Source organism: Athene noctua, chromosome 3 (genome assembly GCF_965140245.1).
Source record: "Athene noctua chromosome 3, bAthNoc1.hap1.1, whole genome shotgun sequence".
NCBI lineage: Eukaryota > Metazoa > Chordata > Aves > Strigiformes > Strigidae > Athene > Athene noctua.
Window position 1 is genome coordinate 31,799,670 of NC_134039.1, and position 18,417 is coordinate 31,818,086.

An 18,417-nucleotide genomic window follows, 5' to 3' on the forward strand; every position below is an offset into this window, starting at 1 on the left:
GCAGGACGCGTCTGCAGGGCCCGGCGATTCCCGCTTCGCCCGCTTCTAAGGCCACTCGGCCCTGTTCTCCTCTGCCGAGCCTTAACGGGCCCTCTGAAAGGCGGGAGCGGTGAAGGGCTGCCCGCTCCCTCTTCTCCCCCCGCTCACAGCGACAGCGGCCATGGGGCGGGGCTCACCCGCCACCTCAGCGAGGGCACCGCCCCACCCCCACGCATGCGCAGTGCCGACCTCGCCTCCCTGCCCCAGCCTCGCGAGAGCCGTAGGTCCCGCCGCCCTGGGCGACGCCTCGGCTCAGCCGTTTCGGCAGCCCGGCGAGGGGCAGGCAGGAGGATGGCAGCGGCGGGCGGGCGGCTTCTGGCGGCGGCCATGGCTTACTCGGGGCGAGCGGGCTGGGTCGGGCCGCGCCGCACGCCGGCCGTGCCGCTTGTGCCTTCCCGGAGCGCCACCGTCACCCGGAGCGGCGCCATTTTGCCCAAGCCGGTTAAGGTGAGTGAGGGGCGAGCGGGTGGGGGCGGCAGCCAATCGCGGCGTAACGGATGGCAGCCGTGGCCAATCAGTACGGGTGCATCTGCTGTGGGTGGGGCGGTGGGAGTGAGTGACAGGTTCTAGCCTAATGAGCGGAGAGGCTGTGGGCGGGGCGGGGATGCGGAAGTGCTCGGAGACGGGAGGGTGATGGGAGCAGCCCCGAGGGGCTGGAGCTCGGTCCCCCCCGAGCGGGGTGCGCTGACCCGGCGGCGGTCAGGGGGAGATAAACACCCGCCTGTACACGGCCGCTCCTCACCGCCAACCGCTCTCCCTCCCTAAGCCACCCGTGTTCCCCGTCCCGAGGTCCCCGCCGGTTCCTGCTCTCCCGGTGCTGGAGTTTTTATAACCGAGTGAAATGCGGTGACTGGAGTCTTCTGCGCCACCGCGGAGCCGGGAGCACGTAGGTTCAGCTACATTGCGACTTGATGATAAAGATGAGTCTTTTTCCACTCGGCTCCTTGCAGACGCCATTTGGCCTCCTCAGAGTATTCAGCGTGGTAATCCCCTTCCTGTACGTTGGGACTCAGATCAGTAAGAACTTCGCAGCCCTACTTGAAGAACATGATATCTTTGTCCCAGAGGATGACGATGACGATGATTAAAGGGTGGTATGTCATTAACCTTATCAGCAATCTTAATTATTTGTGCTTCCAGTTTGGGCAGGGAGGAGAATCTCAGACTAGGAAATACAGCAACAGCTTGAAAGATGCATTTGCAGTTAAACACACAGGCACACTATCACCTCTGGCTACGAACTTTTATACCAGAGTAGGCCAGACTGGTAGCTGAATTTGATATCTCCACAACATACATTTGTTACAGATCAGAATAAATTGATGGTGGTTTAGATCTTGTTATTTGAATCAGAAATAAACTGTAGTCAGTGAGGATCTATACTGCAGACAGGAAAGAGGGACTTAAGTGTTACTACATTACACATCCAAAGAAGGGCAATGAAGCTGGTGAAAGGTCTAGAGCACAAGTCTTATGAGGAGTGGCTGAGGGAACTGGTGGTGTTTAGCCTGGAGAAAAGGAGGTTCACAGGAGACCTTATCACTCTCTACAACTATGTGAGAGGAGGTTGTAGCGAGGTGGGTGTTGGTCTCTTCTCCCAAGTAACAAGTGATAGGAAGAGAAGAAACAGCCTCAAGTTGTGCTAGGGGAGGTTTAGATTGGGTATTATGAAAAATTTCTTCACCATAAGCAATTGGACAAGCATTGGAACAGGCTTCTTAGGGAAGCAGTTGAATCACCATCCCTGGAGATATTCAAAAAGACCTGTAGACATGGCACTTCGGAACACAGTTAGGGGTGGACTTGGCAGTGGTAGGTTTGCAGTTAAACTCGATGATCTTTTCCAAACTAAATGATTCTGTGATTCTATTCTACATGTTTACTTGTTTAAAAGTCTTCTGCTAACACACAGAATGACTGTCTTAAAGAGAATCACTTACTGTATGAAATTCTGATATAGAGGGGAACAATTTAAGAGAATTCCATAAGCCATCAGAACAAGCTGTCTGGTGGGTGCTACACTGATCTCCAGACTAGTTGGACCATTCAGACTCATTGGATAAAGGAAGGGGGGAAATAATTCTTCTTTTTCTGTAGTACACTACACTGTGCTACACTTTCCACCATTTTATGTTAGTCTCTTTGGCTTACCTGTGTGTAAAGACTTGAGTTTGGATGTATTTGATTCTTTATAGAACAAAGAAACTGTTTTAAAAGAAGCTGTAAATAGTGTTACTTTATAATCCATTTGGTGGATGTATTCCATTTGATAAAGGGATTTGCTAGCATGCACTCTGCAGCTAAAACAAAGAATAAAGAGATTGTAAAGACTGAAGTGGCCTGTTAGAAGCTCCTTTTACATAAACCCCCACCTTGTGTGGTTTGGGGGGAAGAGTATGGACTGGAGCTCCACGGTATATCTGAAGAGTAACAGCTTATTACTCTATTTACAGAATTGTAATGGAAGAACAGAAGGAAGAAGACCATTGACAAACCAATGGTTTCAGCATCTGTCACCTGTGTTTGTTTTGTCCTTCCTAAACGGGACAGGGGGTTCTGTATCCCCTTTGCAGTGAGCATCCTGCGCATGTCTGTATGACAGAAATCGGTAGATCAGGGCTGAAGGAAGTGCTTGATAGGCCCTGCATCCTTGCACACACACTCTCACCTCATCAAAGACTGCTTGGGATTCCTTTTACTAGCAATATGGTAAACACTTAATTAAAGATCAAGAGATTGACATGTATGACTTTGGTCTTGTGTTTTTACGGATTATGTGCCTATGTCCTAGCACTTCTATCTTAACTGTTCTACCTCTGTACATCTGTTCCAGTAAGGACGCTCTCTTTGTATTTATTTCCTCTTTTGAGTCCTTTCTGTAATTCAGTACTAATCTACAGTACCCGACAGGAATCCTAGAGGAAGCAACAACCCCACAACACAGCCCCATTAAAAGAATGGAGTGCATACTGATAGTGGCACTGCAGTTCAAATAATGCTGATTTACAACCTGATGGAGACTATATCACTAATTTCACCTTACTGAGGATTAACTACAGTATTATCATCAGAGTTAAAAATTTTGAGCAGCTTTGGTAAAAGGTTAAGGTCACAAGTTGCAAACTAACTTGCTGATGTGTTTTATAGCATTTAGTCTCTGACAGTGAAAATCCCTGAACACTCTGGCTCCAAGTACCTAGTAATTCCTATGTAATTCAGTACTTCCTTGTGTATGAGCCCTAATATATTTATTTTCTTAACTCTTTATAAACTTGAACTCTTCTTTTCACAGAAGAGTTTATTATTGCAATTAATTCCTTGCATAAGACTTAAAAGGTCTTCTCTACTGCTAGGGCATACACAGAGTATCTTCAGTCACATCAGATCAGCTGTTTTCTCAAATACCTTGAAAGATGAGTCAATTTTAAATTTTTTTTTTCTTTTTAAGCCACCACTGCTCCAGTGTGTCTCTCACAGTTTCTGGTCACTAGATCTGGCCTCTTCCCTTGACCGCCCACTTTTCCCTTCAGTATTCATGTAGCTGTTAAGAAGTTTCTTTTAATGTTCCACACATTAGCACAGTGTATAGTTCAAACAGCCACATTTGCTTCCTTATTATATGGCACTGCTTTTTATGTTTGCTCTCTAACTCTCCAGCATAGCTACTGAGAGAAAAGGGAGCCTGCAATCTGAGTAATGCCAGCAGCCGTAGCTGAAGGCAACTGACAGGTTCTTGAGTTACTTGGTATCCAAGTTGCCCTCTCCTTCCCCAAAGCTGCCTAATAAATGGTTGCTCCAGATCATCTGCTCTTGGGAGCCAAACATGTCCCTGCTCCTGTTTTCTATACTGTCCAATTTCTTACCACTGCTTTATCTCACCATCTCTCCTGGCCCTTCCTGACTGTGTCAACCCTGTCCTTAAAAGCACTCCATCCCCAAAGCCCCTAGGTACACATACATACACATCCCTGAGGAGTACTGCTTTACAGTCCTCATACAGGGAAGAATGCCCCAGTATTTAGGCAATGATAAAAATAAGTTTGTACTACAAAGATCTGATGCTGATCATGCACAGGGGAGCTCCAGCACCTTTACCTGCTGAAAACCTGTTCTGACTGTTGAAAGAAAAAACTGTCCTTACCCTTCTCAAATGGAGCTAGTAATTTCTGATTCAATTAAGGAGGTGATGGTAGGACACCATCTTCTGCTAGGCATCAGAAGCTCTTACAGAGCCTCCCTATTCTAGACAACAGTACAAAACTCCAGTTTTCCAGGTAATTTCATTTTATAGCATGAAAATGGACTCTGCTGATCTTTTTGTTGCATAAAGGGCTTTATTTGCCTATTGGATTTTACACCATTCTCTGTGAGAAAGTAAACAGAGACTAGTGTCCAAGTGAAAAACACAAGGTCAGCAAGGTCACAGCATCAAATTACAAAACACTGCATGAATACAGATGGGCCTTAAGCACAAGAATATTTATTTTCTATTTATTTTCTATTTCTGTTTTCAGAAAAGCCAACTACATTGGCTATTCTGAAGGCCCACTCTTTCTTCCACAGAGCTGACACCTACATATGGGGCTGCAGGCTAAGAAGAAAGCCCCACAGCCAGGTTGTGTTGTGGTTATTCAACAGACACTCCAGGGCAAGGGATGGGACAAATTCCATGCACTTGAAAATACACATGAGCAAAACTAGGAAATCGCAGCTCTTCATACAGATCATAGTGACTTGCACACACTCTGGATTCAGAGTTAGTCATTAGGCTCCTAATACACTATACAATCGTTCTGTATAAGCATTTTTTCCACTAAATAGAACTTTATTTGTAATAGAAGGCAGAGTCAGAGTTAATCTCTCAGGGATCATGGCCTGCATAGAATTTAGACAGAAAGTCTTTAGGTCGTGGGGTTTCCGTCTCATGGAAATACCTCATGATGTGAGTCCTCTGCTTCCATACGTGAATGGTTTCTTGAAGATCCATTTTTCCCTGCACACCGACAAAAGAACTTTAGACTAGTTCTCAGTTACAGCCTCAGTTTAACTATACAGCACTAAGTTATTTGAATACACTTAGAAACACCCTTAAGATAGCTGCATCAAAAATTCTGTACTCCTAAAGACTGCTTGCATCACCTACACTGTGACACAAATATACACTTTTTCCACCTTGTGATTTTGTTGCTTCATGTCCTGTATTAACAAGTGACTTGTCTCTACAGCACAGCTTCCCAGCCCTGTGGAACAGGCAAGGGACCCTGCCCCTTTTTTAGAACCTGCCTTGTTTCTTTCATGACCAGCACCCCCATAAAATTCTACATCACATTCCTAACTTTCATGCACCTCCAATTTTTTTGAATAGTGGCAAGTTAGCTGTAAAACTGCTGCTAAGTGTTTTGCACCAGTATCTCTACCACAGAGATATTAAACATAACTTTGTCATGACTCCCATCTGTGAATTATTGTACTGGCTTTGGAGGATGACAGCACCTGGCAAAATGAGACTGCCTGGAATTGTCACCTACCATTCTATCCAGGATTCTGTTTCCAAAATTTTTTTCATCACGTAACTGTCATTAACTGACATTAACTGTCTTGAAATGCAAGAGATACAACAGGTGAGCACAGCAGTCCTTGATTGGAAGCTTCCTAATGCATTAGAACTACAGAGGTCGGTTATTGTTGCTCAGACCTGTTTTGAAGCCTTGCCCTGCTCTTGGTATGCTGATTATTGCCTTGAACCATACAGGTCTCTCAGGCCTGAGACATAACCAGATGTGTACACAGCTGGGGTGTTCTGACACCCAAAGCCAGCCTCCCACCAAGTACTGCCACTCCAATGTATGTTTTACAATCAGTGAAGAAAACTGCATCTCAATCTGAGGAAATGGGGAGTAGAAAGGTAGCTTTTAATGGTAAATTAGCTAGCAGCATCTTCTCCTTTCTCAAATTGACATTGTTTTCTAAGAAAATAAAAAAAAAAAAGAAAAAAGAAAACCACAACCAACTTGGTATTTAAACTGCCATTTCACTTGCCATATGCTTCATCTTTTAAACATCTGCAAACTGAAAACTGAAAGAGCCAGCAAACTGAGTGACAGAAATCCATATTCTAGCAAATCTGAAGTAGGTGAGTTAAGACCCTATTCCTCTGCCTGCTAAAGCAGCTTGATCCCTTATCAACAGGTTCAATGACAGATAAAAATCGATCTGGATTGCAAGAGACAATTCTTCCCCAGTACAAACTGAAATAAAACTGTCCCTCTCCTCCATCACACTCGCCACCAAATATCCACTCTCACATTCTCCACAGCCTCAACAAAACAGTAATAACTTGTATGTACCTTAATAACCAGCATATCTATCACCCGTGGATCTGTAACGTTGGCATTCTTCAGGAACATCTCCCGCACCTTGTTACGCCCCTGTTTCACCGTGATGTCCAGCTGGTATAGGTGTACTATGAAAAACAGAACACCCACAGAGATCATCTATATTGCTTTTCATTTTTTCCACTGACAATGTGCAACTCAGCCCTATAAAACACTACACAGTAATTTGTTCTTGCAGTATCTGCCAGCTTTAGTGATATGTTCAATTTAAAGCAAATAAACAACACAGCCATGGTACAAGTCCCAGTGCAGTTTTAAGGAGGCAGGCAATCAGGCCCCACGTCCCTAGAAAATTAAAGCCAGATTTCTCTTTTGCTTAGCTACGAAAAACAAGTGGCGAGTAAGGCATGAAGAGACCAGGGTTCCCCGTCCAGAACTCCCTCAGGGGAGGCAGCCGGGGCGGGGCGGGCAAGGGAAACCCTGCTGGGCCAGGCCGGCGGGCCTGTGCTGCACCGGGGAGCAGCCGAGAGCCCGCAACAGCTGTAAGGCCCCGAACAACCGCGCTCACCGGCCCCACGCGCAGCGGGCCAGGCCGGGGAAAGGGCCGCGGCAGGAGCGCCCGGAGGTAACCGCCACCCTCCGACGGGCTCTTTAAGAACCCGACGGCTGCCGGGTGGCCGTTACGACCTTGAGCAGCGCTCCCGCCCGCGCATGCGTCGTCGGCTCCGCGCCCCTCACCCGTGTTGGGCACCTCGCGGTACCAGGCCCGGTACAGCTCCCTCACGCGCCGCTTCGCCTCGCCCAGGTCCCGGCTGAAGATCGGCTTCACCAAGGCAGACACCGCTCCTTTACCCGCTACCGCCATCTTAGTGCAGCACCGCCTCCGCGGCCACCCCGCCGCCCGTGGGGGCGCGCACCGGCACAGCGACGCGCTATTAGCCAGCTGCGCTGCCACTCCAACCTGTCGGACCAGGCAAATAGCGGCGGCTGGCGGCCTCCCATCAGATTGGCCGGGAGAAACGCCAATTACCGCCGGCAGCGAGGGAAGGAACAAGCGTTGTGGGCGGGGCCGTGGTGTGCCCCGCCCCCCGGGCGGGTGCGCCCGCCCCGCCCCTCCCGGCGTGTGCTGCCGGGCGGGCCCGGGGGCGGGGGGAAGAGCGAGCGAGGGGTGCGGGGTCGGTGCGAGGAGGGGCGGGCTTACTCTCGCAAGGCTCACCGAGGCGGTGCCTTCGAGGTGTGGCGGGCTCATGGCAGCCTCCCTGGAGGAGGGGACCGAGATCGGGGGGGGCACAGCAGCTACCGCAGCCCCCGGTGAGCCCCCCGGCCCTGCCGTCGCGGTCTCCTTGCAGGTGCAGGCCCCGAGGCGATGGGTGACCGGAGGCAGCAGGGCGCGTCTCAGCAGGGGCCCCGTGCTCACAGTAGCCCCATTCTCCTACCCGTGCTGTGACCGCCTGCCCCAGCCCAACGCCAGCTGGTTGGCTTTTACGGCCATTTTTAGCTTAGAGAACTTGCTTTCCCCCTCCCGATTATCAGTCCTAGATCTGTATTTTGCAATGATCTATTTGTGCCCTTTTGCCTCCAAAAGAGCACACCAGCTGATGTTTGCACAGGCATGTTGACTTTCTTTCAGTGCATTCTCACATTCTATAAAGACGCTCCGTGCTGTAGGTATACCCCCACTTTATATCCAAATACACGAGTGCTGGAATCCTTTCCATTTGAAGTTTAGTTCACTGAAGCCTCTTTAAAAACACTAATGTGTGTGCTGGTAACTATAAACCCAGGCATGTCCAGTTCAGTGTCATTGAGCCAACCAGAAAAGTAACACTGAAAAGATCTTGAAAGAGGGGTGCTGGCTGTAAGGAGAGAAATGTTGAGTGTCTGAGGCAGGTGTGTAGTAGGACTGTGAGACAACCACAAAGAGGAGAGGCAAGAAAGAAGACTTTGCAGATCACTTTTATTCTTTCAGATTATTTTTTAGATGAAAAACCATAAAAGTGCCATTCCTGCTGAAGTAAAAATTTTAACGGTATTAATAATTCAATAGCTTTCATAGCTTCCAAAATTACTATTAGAAAGATAGATATGAATGTGTGCACACCCATGCACTCAGTTTCAGAGGGGTTTTTTTTAGTTGCGGTTATGTGTAGAAGCTCCTTTATGGTATGGTCTTCTCAACCATGTCATTAAAAATTAGCTACTACTAATCTAAACATCAACGTATCTTAACACCTTGAAAAACAATTTGTTAGGAATATTGCAGGAAGAAAGGGAAAGGTAGCTCTGAAATCTACAGCTGTTCTCTTTCAGTGTAACTCCATCCCTTTGTGAGTTCCAAACCTGCCCAAGAGCTGACTTCATGTAACACTGCAAAAAAGCAGTTTTCAGGACCTAATTAGAGGAGATCTAATCTAAACATCAGGATTTATCTGAAATATAGGCATTTCTGCATTTCACAAATGACCTGCTTCTGTGGCTGAAACACCATATAGATTACTTATGTGCTCCTTCTTGGTACTTACTCCTACTGGAAGCATAGTGTGAGATAAGGGTTGTCAGGATTAAAACTTACTTTCTTTGGGGCTATAAATGAAGTCAGTGCAATATGTGTGCAATGGTTGGCAGTGTGCAATAAACAGGACGGAATGGGGTGTGTGTGTATGTATTGGATGGTAAGATTTTCCAGGAGCACTGCTCTGAAACTGCAGTTTAAATGCTGTTGGAGCTGAAGCTCTTGTCCTGCCCACCAGCAGCACATGCCATATCAGCTGAGTGACCCTGGACTGTTTTTTCAGGAACCGAGCCAGAGCTGAACTCCCCTGGCACCAAGTAGAGGCACACACTGCTGTGGAATGGCACTGAGTGGGAGGCAGAGTGTGGCTGGGTATGCATTGGGGCTGACAAGGAGGAGAGTGGGCCAGGAGATCTTTCCAAGTTTTTCTGCTCCTAGAACTGGCAAGACCCCAGTTGTCTTTTACCCAGGATACCCTTGTATTTCAGTAAACTAATTCTGAACTAATAATTATTTCAGTAGCTGTGTGCTCAGTGAACTGATTCTGCAACTGTTGAGAGCCCAAAGTAAAGCAGAGCTGGCTGATTAGCCTTATATGTACTTGCAAACTTGATCGTCATTCGTAACTTGCTATGACTGGCTGATTCAAGATCCAGGACTAGAATTAAGCTAAGTCATATATTGGGCCAGATCTTTACTTTCACAGCTGGGGACATCTGCACAGACTTGATAGGTCTTGACCAGAATCTGGCATGATCCTTCCTACACCTGCAACATTTCTGACAGAGTTTGTGTTGGTGGTGGCCTGTGAGTGAGAGTGGTGTGCACTTATCTTGGGACAGCTTGTACCAGGTATGGGTGTGGGGAGCTTGTGAGGGCAAAGTGACCATCCTCCCGTGGCCTGGGCTGGTCCTCAGGGACCACAAAGGTGAATTTCTGCAGGAGAGTGGTAAAGAAAATAAAGAGCTCCAACCTGGCCAGCTGTTCCCCCAGGCAGGCACGGCGACCTGCAAGAGAGGGAGTAGAAAGTGTTTATGTCCTCTTATAAAAGAGGACATTATGTCATGCTGGTATCGCTGTGACTTGCAGCTGGATCCTCCCCTCAGATTTACCTGCTGAGAAAGGCAGGAAGGCCTCTGGTTTTACAAACTGCCCGTTTGCATCCAGGAAGTGTTCAGGGTAAAACTCGTTTGGCTTCTCCCAGACTGCCTCATCCTTCAGCACAGAAGACAAGTTGATGATGATTGTTGTCCCCTGCACTCCTCCACAAGAAGAACGAACTTATGTGAGAACAGCAGCATTATCTTGGCACAATGGATCAGTGCTGGTCCCCCTTTAGTCTGTGTCTCCCATTTAATAGCAACCATCATTTAGTGCTTCAGAATAAGGCACTGATCTCCTCTTCTGTATCTTATTTAGAACAGAGGTAAAGCAGGGCACTTTTCCAATGACATATGGTGCCTGCCCTATTGTCTGAAGCATATGAACTTTTGCAATTTGTATCCTTACAAAGGCCATTGCATGCAAATGCCAATTTCATGGTTACATAGGGGAAACAGACTCTTGCTTCTTAGATCCTCCTGGACTTGTATTATCGCTGGAGAGAAAAAGCCGACCGACAGACTTGGAAGCCCAACTTTTGCAGGGGCCATGGGAAATTGCAAAGCTTTCCTGTTTCACATGCCAGTGGTCTAAGCTAGAGGGGGTATCGCAAGGCTAAAAAAAATATCCCAGGCTTGCATTGCTACCAGTGCTGCCAGGGCAGCTGCCTGTCACCATGGCAGTGGACTGAATGCCAGTGACATTTGAATAGTTTCAAGAGATTAGAGTTTTAACTACTACGATCTTAGGAAAGCCAGTAAGCTGGTGTTGTGTGCCTCCAGGGAGCCTGTTAGGCTGTTGCTTTCTCCTCCCAACACAGGCAGTGAATGTCACAGCTCATCGAGAGGGAAGCAAACCTTTGCACTGAGCTGCCACTGCAGTTGGGCTCCCACAGAACTAGTGCAAACCTAGAGCACAAATGTGACCATCTGCCTGGATTTAGTATTTCAAAATGTCCTACTTCAGTGCTTGCCAGTGACTGCAGTTTGGGGCTGGAAGTGCAACACTGCAGAGTTGCATGGGGTCACCCACACCCCATGCCTGGTGTCTGCACGGGGAGAGGATGCTTCATTGCCTTTCTGGTCACAGTCACCTTGGGAATGAAGAAGCCTTGCAACTCAGTGTCCCGGTAAGTCATGTGAGGTAGTCCAATAGGAATTACATCCCCATAGCGTTGCACTTCATGGATCACAGCACTGGTGTAGGGCATGCTCACTTGGTCCTTCATGGTGGGTGATCTCTCTCTGCCAATCACCTTATCGATCTCTGCTTGGACCTTACCTGAAAGCAGCACAGCTAAGGAATTAGAGTGCCCTTAAGTAAGCAGAAGGGGCTAGTACAAGCTGTAGGAAGGCTGGCAGCATGAGATTGTAGATACTGGGTGAGAGCAGGACAAGCAGTTAGAGAAAGGAACAGAAACTAGAGGGGAATGCATTTGTTTCCAGTTGGTCAGAGCCATCGTAGTGTCTTTAATTAAGGTCTTGTCACTCGACATGCTACCTTACCTCTATGCAGCAGAAAAGGGTACCTGGGCATGCAGCATTAGAGAATTAAAACAGATTAGCATCTATTCCAAATACCAGAAAGAGGGTACTCTGGTCGCTGAAAGTCCCCAAGAAGCCTTCAAAATGAAGGCAAGAGCGAACTTGCCCTTCCAACTCCAGTCTTTTTACCAGGGCTTCCTCCCTGCCACCAGTCCCAGCCAGAACAGCTATGTTCGGGAAGTGTTTCTTCTGGTTTCTGCTAGACCAACAATCACCAAAGCTGTTCACTGCAAAATCCTCAAACCATGGAGAGATATTCAGTCTCCTCACAGAAAAATGAGGGTTGAAGGGAAGACAACCATACCTCTGCCTGTCTTCTGACTTACTCTGTATTTCCGGGTAGAGAAGCATATACAGAAGTGCCCACCGGAGAGTGGTGGAGGTGGTCTCAGAACCAGCTATAAACAAGTCTGCGGTCACTAGACGAAGGTTGTTATAGTTGAAACCACTCTCTTCAGCCACCTTACCCTGTGGAGAGCAAACAAGTGGGTGACTGGAGCTGGGGTACTTGCTGGGTGAGAAGACTGTTGTTCCAGAGAAGTACTGAGAAGGCCTAAATCCATTTTTGCTGACTAAGAAGTTAATTGGGAGGATAGAGCACAGCACAGGCAATGGTCTGTGTATAACTGAGGTACTTCAGTAACCCTGTTACCTCCTGTATTTGAAGGTCATCAGTCACCTCCTGTATCCTGAGAGATGAACACTACACCTGCCTTCAGGACAGAAGTGAGTGCCTTGTGCTCGCAACTCAGACGGCAGGCCCCTGCCACTTGCTGTAACATCCTCCCCCAGAGGAGGTGGAACACAGTTATTCAGGTTTGATCAGATCATAAAACCCACACAGTAGAGAGGAGGCTGCATTGATGTGGCAAATGCAAAATTAACAGTATTTTGAGGGGGTTATCTATAGCTATGCATTACAGATTCTCACTGCTTCTGCCCTGTTATTTTCTTACAATTTTGAAAAAAAAAAAAAAAAAAGAAAAAGAGATCAGGGTATCATTGCTGCCTATTAAGTCTGCAACACCAATTTCAGCAAAACTGGTCTCTCATCCAAATGCTAATTGAGCTCAAATTTGTTAGCATATGAGATATGACAAGCTCTTTGCATGAGTTCATCTGCTTGTCTTTTCTAATCCTCTTTATACTTTCCTTTCCTAGGGACTAGCTTCTGTTAAGTTATTCTGTATATTTTGATGCTCTTGTAATATGGATGGCAATTAGTAAGGCATTTAAGACTGAATTGTTATCCCAATAAAAGAATTCTGGCAAGGGAGTTATGGGGCTGATCTGACCAAAGTTAACCCAGTAAAGGGATTTATCAGACTGGCTTGTCAGGGGACCTTAGTGAACAGCAGAGAGATGTGATAAGAGGCAACATGGTCAGGCTCACGTCCAGCCCCAAATAGTACTGTTCAGTGCAGATTAACATCAGTCACGTTGCTCTGCCCAGGCGAGCTGGGGGGGCTAACGCACGGACTGGAGGTGCACAGTGCCCGCAGCACGGCAGGGTTTATTATGCAGAGCAGCAGTCCAGCCTGAGGACTTGGATGGCGGAAGCAATTCACAGGCAGAATTTGCTACTACTGCTCATCTGGCACTTGAAATTTAGTGAATCCATGTGCAGAAACATATGGTGGATGGATGGGCTGACGCAAGTACCTTTGATTTTACACTGACTTCATGCCTAACTGAATCAAAGGAAAGACTCCTTTTATTTCAGTGAGATTCAGATTTAGGCCTTCATCTGATCTGCAGGGAACTAGGTCTTAAGCAAGCAATTCAAAGACACACATCCTAAAGGAGATGCCATCTTTCCAAGTCGTAACTTGGTTTAAAGACAGGCTACGGACTGGGCAATGATACCAAAAAGGCAGTCTGTTGCTGCAGTTTTGTAACTGATTTTAAGACATCAGTCATTAAGGCACTGATGTACACAGAATCTTGCATGTAGACTTGTTCCCTGGCACAAACTTAGAAGTATTAGTAAACTCAGTCATTGCCTTTTAAATGCCTTCAACATGGTGTAGGCTGGAAAGAAGGGAGTTGCTAGACTCTGAGAGGAAAGGGAAAGTAGAAAATGGGAACAAGAACATCAGCAGATAATGCGGTCTCTTAAGATGATAAAGGAGGTTACAGCATGAAGAAGTTAACACCTTTCTTCTCAAGATACAATGTGGAATGAAAAAGTAGGAAATTAGATACTAAGACGTTTTATACAGCTCTATGAGGAAAGTCAACTTCTATCAGCAAGCTTAAACAGGTAGAGGAATTTTTCTCTGGACCCCAAGGTTCTGTTGGTGTCATCCTACCTTCTCCATTTCCTTTAAAAATGCATCACTGAAATCTCGAATGTAAGCAGGGTTCCAGGTCTTCATGTGCTTATTTATGAGCACATCTATGAAATCCATGAACGCCTTTTGCCCTCGAAAGACTTTCTGTGGCACTCCAGGGATGCGCAACAAAATGGGCACCACGTTAAGAAGCTGGGATGTCAGAACCAGAGAGAGAAGATGCAAAAAGAAAAATAATGAAAATACAACACTCTCAAGCAAGAGAGGGCAGCTTCTTACAGAACATCTTATGCTCTTGGTTTACCTGAGGCAAGAATCCAGCTTCTTCATTCAGGGAGTTTTCAAACAAATGTATCAGCTTCTTGAATGTCTCATCACCATAGTCAAAACGCTCTCCATATACGGTGGTGCAGATCACATTGCAGACTGCATTATTTACAAGAAAACGTAAATCGAAAGGACGACCTAAAAATGAAAGTGGAGGCCAAACAATGAAGCTCAGCTATGCCAAGCTCTTGGACCTCTGCTGTCAGCAACAAGAATACACAAATGCCTCCTTCATGCCTTCAAGAGAAAAATCCCCTAAACCACTCAACATACAAATGCATCATACTAGAAAGTGAAGATTGTCTCATCTCCTACTACTGTTTTGTTGATCCTTGTTTAAAAGAGAAAACTCCTAAGAAAAGCTGAGTTGCAGGGTTGTTCTGTGACTTGACAACACTTCTCTTTGTGTCTAGATGACAGGTGATGTGCTGTGAAAACTCTCAGATGCAATTCTATTGCATGTGATAATATCAATATGTTCCACTAAACTTCATAAAGGTAATAGTTATGGGAGTAATTGTATTTTACATCTTTATTTCTATTTATGTCCTATTTGTTTCCTGTTTCAAATGGATTAGTGTTACAGTAGCTCCACTGTGTTGAGTGGAAGTGTCTTCAAGGTAGAGCAGGGTCACTAATGCCTATAGACTAAAACCACTGCATTTGCTTAGGAAGAGAGCACTGCATGCAAACAAGTGACTGTAGTATTACTCCTCTCTCTGCATCACTGTATTGCCTTTTTCTGTGATTTCCCCATCCTTCAGGATGTGACAAACCTTTTTCAGAACTGACTGCAGAGCACAGAAATCCCGCTTCCTCTGTCACTCGGTCCTCCAAGGATTTCTTTCCCATCCCAAAGTTCCTAAAGGTAGAGAGTGTGAATTTCCTTAGCTCCTTCCAGGCATGCCCGTATCTTGCTATGATAATCCCTGGAATAATGGATGAACAAGAAATGTCAGGAGCTCTGAGAGAACAGCAAATGTGAATTTGGAGATAGAGGTCTGTGTGGATAGATGGAAGTCTGCCCATGTACAGCTTATTCATACAGCAATTCTAAAAATGGATTACTGCACCTTCTAAATCACACGCATGGCCAGTGAAGGTGGAGGGCAATGAGAGCAACAAGTGCTGCTAAGGATAAAGGAAGCATTCCCCCAAACCATCCAGCATTGCACCCTTACTTTGTGTGAACTGGGTAGCAGCTTGCGCCACCGCACGGGAGCTGAGGATGAGAGATGTGTGCTGGATGCTGGATAACACTTGTCCTGGAAGAAAGTTACCATTTTTTGTGTGATTTCAACGACATGCCCATAGTGTGTGAGCATAAGCACTAATCACTGGATGTCGGGAGCTACCAGCTCCAATGCTGGCTGGAAAGTTGTATCACAGATAGTGTCCTAGCACTGCTGAAGAGGTGTGTGCCAGCACCTGGAGCTGTGCTACAGCCACTAAAGGGAGCCCCCTTTTCATCAAATCTGATGTTGTCACCCCAAAGGGTGGCAGACATACAAGGAGACTGAACAGAGGGACATGAGAAGGTGGCACTGTTCTGAGAAATTCTCCCATCTACCCACTATCTACCCAGTTCTCCTTGTGCTACTGCCAGCAGGGAACATCCATTTCCAAGTGACTTGCCTTCAGATTTCTCTCCGTAGCCCACATGTTCATATATTGGAACATATGGCCGGTCAGCAAAGTCCTCCGATCTGTGGACCAGGGCTTCCTTCACTGTTTTATACCCGTTCAGTACTACCAGGTTGGTCCAGCAGTTCTGGAGACTGAAGATGTTTCCAAACTTCTTCTGAAGCTGCCAAGATAAAAACGCACATCCCTGAAAATGAGCTGAATGTAGCATTAAAAAAAAATCACCATATCCTTCCTTAGGACCTTTCCTGTTTAGTGATTTTTGAGGTGCTTTTATTAGGAGACCTTCAGCTGATCTTTGACCTTTGTCTTTGCAGTGTAACAGCTCAGAGCAGTGCCGAACAGCAGCTGAAGCCGGGATCAGTGCTCTGCGAGTAGAAAGATTTAGAATACACCTATCCTGGCCAAACTGTTGTCATGATCATTGTGCAAGTATTTTGGATTTTGTCTGACAACACAAGGTCAAGGATCTCTTGGGGGATTTTTAAAGGTTGCATGCTCAATAATGAATTATTTCCTAATAGTTGTATTTATTTTGATCTGAAAGACTAGGCAAGTTTTGAGTTAGTCTACCTCTGCTAGAAGGAAATACTGATGGTAAGGTGGTAGGTAATTTTTTCTAAACATGCATTTGTTTCTAAAGATCTACCCAGAGCCTGATTCCCAGAAACACAGTTGGAAGAGGCAATTCCACACTGGAGTTCCAGGTCAACTTTCTCCCTAAAAGGAGCATCTAGTAAGACTGGTAGCTGGCACACACCCTGCACCTGTTGTGATCTCTAAGGGACATAATACTGACAGCAGGTTAGCTGCACAGCGAAGCCTGTCTGACTCACCATGGGAGCTTCCGTGGACCTACATCTCCTCCAGGGAGACAAGCACTTTGGCTGGACACAGACTCCTGAGAAGGCAGGTCAAAGCTCCCCTGCTAATCAGTAACACTGAACAACATGCCCAGGAACATCTTGTTGGAAGACAGCACAATAGTAGCAATGCCCCATGGACTGTGCTCCATTTTCTTTTTACCGTTGTCTTTTTTGTTGTTGTTGTTAAAAACCTGAGTGTCTTAATTTCTGCACTGTAGCAATGCAAAGAACTGAAGTACTTAAGACTGTATTTGCAGTGGGGTTGGAAAGGGAATTAGCACTTCACCGGCACTAGAAATACATCATTAAAGGAGATTACTGGCCAAGATTGTGGTTAGCATGACCCAGATGTGATGTGATGTGATTTAAAAATGGTAATCTTTTGGACTATATGCAAGCAAATAATACAGACACTATATTTAGTTTCCCCATTTGGCAGATTTTGGACAGACAGCTGAATGGTGCTGTTGTAGAGAAAAGGCTTTTAGAGTTCGCAGATTGAAGCACAAAACCCCGGTGGTTTATCTGCTGCAAGCTGTGCTGTGCTTTTATCTTTAAGAAAAGCTAAGCCCTGACTTTGAAAAAGAACGCTACCACCTGAGATTCTGGGCATTGCTGCTGAGGCAAATCAGCAAGCTGATCCCTTTAACTGAAACTGGCACATGCCTGTAGGTGTGCTTAAGTAACTCGCAGGGAAGTCTGCCGTTCCTGCAGCCACATCCCCAGCCCACAGACACTTGCTTGTCTTCCCTTGTTTGTACATCTCCCTGTTCCCTTGCCCCAATAAACTGCTGGCCAGCTCTGCAGCACAGCAAGCATCACCTATCACTGGGGAAACAACAGCACCTCCCACTGAGCTCATGCAGAGATTGGGATATGGAGGCTGGTGAGTATTGGTGTGTGATTATCTATTTATCTGTATGTGCCAGGTCAGAGTCCTTCGGCAGTGACTTGCTTCATTCTGAACTTTGGAGAGGGCATTGCTCTTCAGCTCTGTGCAAGGATAGATCATGTCAGGGTGTCCCCATCCCTCCTGGGCTCATGGTCATTTGAGGGGTGCTTTGTCACTGGGGCTGGCACTCACCTGGCTGAAGGAGAGGTGGGGGTTGCAGAAGTCAATGTACAGCATGGTCCCAATGAACGGCAGTGACACCGGGCCTGGCGGGTAATGGCTCCACTTCTTCCTGCGCTTCATGAAGTCAAGAAGTAAAGCAAAGACTGTAAGAAAAACTCCCAGTACGGAGATGTTGCTCCAGCAAGATGACAGCTGGGCCCCCAACCACAGGAGCAATGCCATTTCATAGCCTGTCTACTCCTTGGTCTTCTTCTTTTGACCTAAGACTGTTTCTGCCTCCTTTTGCCTCTCCTTTCCCTTCTTTTTTCTCTCTCACTTCCTTCTCCAGGTAGCTGCCCTTTTCTTGCTCTCTCCTCCTCCCCACACTCTCAGTCTCCCAGCTCCTCTCTCTGCAATTGCTGGGCTCTGAATGTGAAACTTGGTTCAGACCCAAAGCCCCTCCTCTGCTCAGCTCAGCCTTGGGGGGAGTGGTGATAAGGGTCATCCCTCCTCTTCCTGCTCCTCCTCCAAAGCCGGAGCTCAGAGGCCTGTGTCCCTGCCTGGTGGTGGCAGCTGCTGCAGTGGTGCCCTCCGTGGGGCAGGGTTGGGTGAGGTCCAAGTGTTTGGTTGCCCTCTCCCACATCTGAGGTGGGATTGCAGTTCACAACAAGCAACCCAGCCTTGCTACATTCTCATGGGGC

At 46.7% G+C, this 18,417-nt stretch overlaps 3 protein-coding genes across 4 annotated transcripts; 1 reads left to right on the forward strand and 2 right to left on the reverse strand.

Moving 5' to 3' along the window:
• The first annotated feature begins 233 nt into the window (after positions 1-233).
• Positions 234-2,785, forward strand: SMDT1 (single-pass membrane protein with aspartate rich tail 1). Its single transcript, XM_074901389.1, has 3 exons — positions 234-486; positions 990-1,133; positions 2,493-2,785. The coding sequence occupies exons 1-2, from the start codon at positions 331-333 to the stop codon at positions 1,125-1,127; spliced, it is 294 nt and encodes a 97-aa protein (XP_074757490.1). The 5' UTR covers positions 234-330; the 3' UTR covers positions 1,128-1,133; positions 2,493-2,785.
• A 1,568-nt stretch (positions 2,786-4,353) lies between these two features.
• On the reverse strand, positions 4,354-7,286 carry NDUFA6 (NADH:ubiquinone oxidoreductase subunit A6). The gene is made up of 3 exons (XM_074901390.1): positions 7,113-7,286; positions 6,387-6,502; positions 4,354-5,032 (listed from the first exon to the last, which is right to left on the reverse strand). The coding sequence occupies exons 1-3, from the start codon at positions 7,237-7,239 to the stop codon at positions 4,901-4,903; spliced, it is 375 nt and encodes a 124-aa protein (XP_074757491.1). The 5' UTR covers positions 7,240-7,286; the 3' UTR covers positions 4,354-4,900.
• Positions 7,287-8,379: 1,093 nt separating this feature from the next.
• Positions 8,380-18,122, reverse strand: CYP2D6 (cytochrome P450 family 2 subfamily D member 6). Of its 2 annotated transcripts, none has more exons than XM_074902596.1 (9): positions 17,747-18,122; positions 15,788-15,959; positions 14,929-15,081; positions 14,130-14,290; positions 13,844-14,017; positions 11,858-11,999; positions 11,081-11,268; positions 9,999-10,140; positions 8,380-9,893 (listed from the first exon to the last, which is right to left on the reverse strand). In XM_074902596.1, exons 1-9 carry the CDS (start codon positions 17,957-17,959, stop codon positions 9,715-9,717), a joined length of 1,524 nt encoding a protein of 507 aa, XP_074758697.1. In that variant the 5' UTR covers positions 17,960-18,122; the 3' UTR covers positions 8,380-9,714. The 2 variants fall into 2 exon arrangements, 1 of the variants encoding a protein (XP_074758697.1); XR_012633399.1 differs by having other exon boundaries at positions 9,783-9,893; positions 9,999-10,148.
• Between the last annotated feature and the right edge of the window lie 295 nt (positions 18,123-18,417).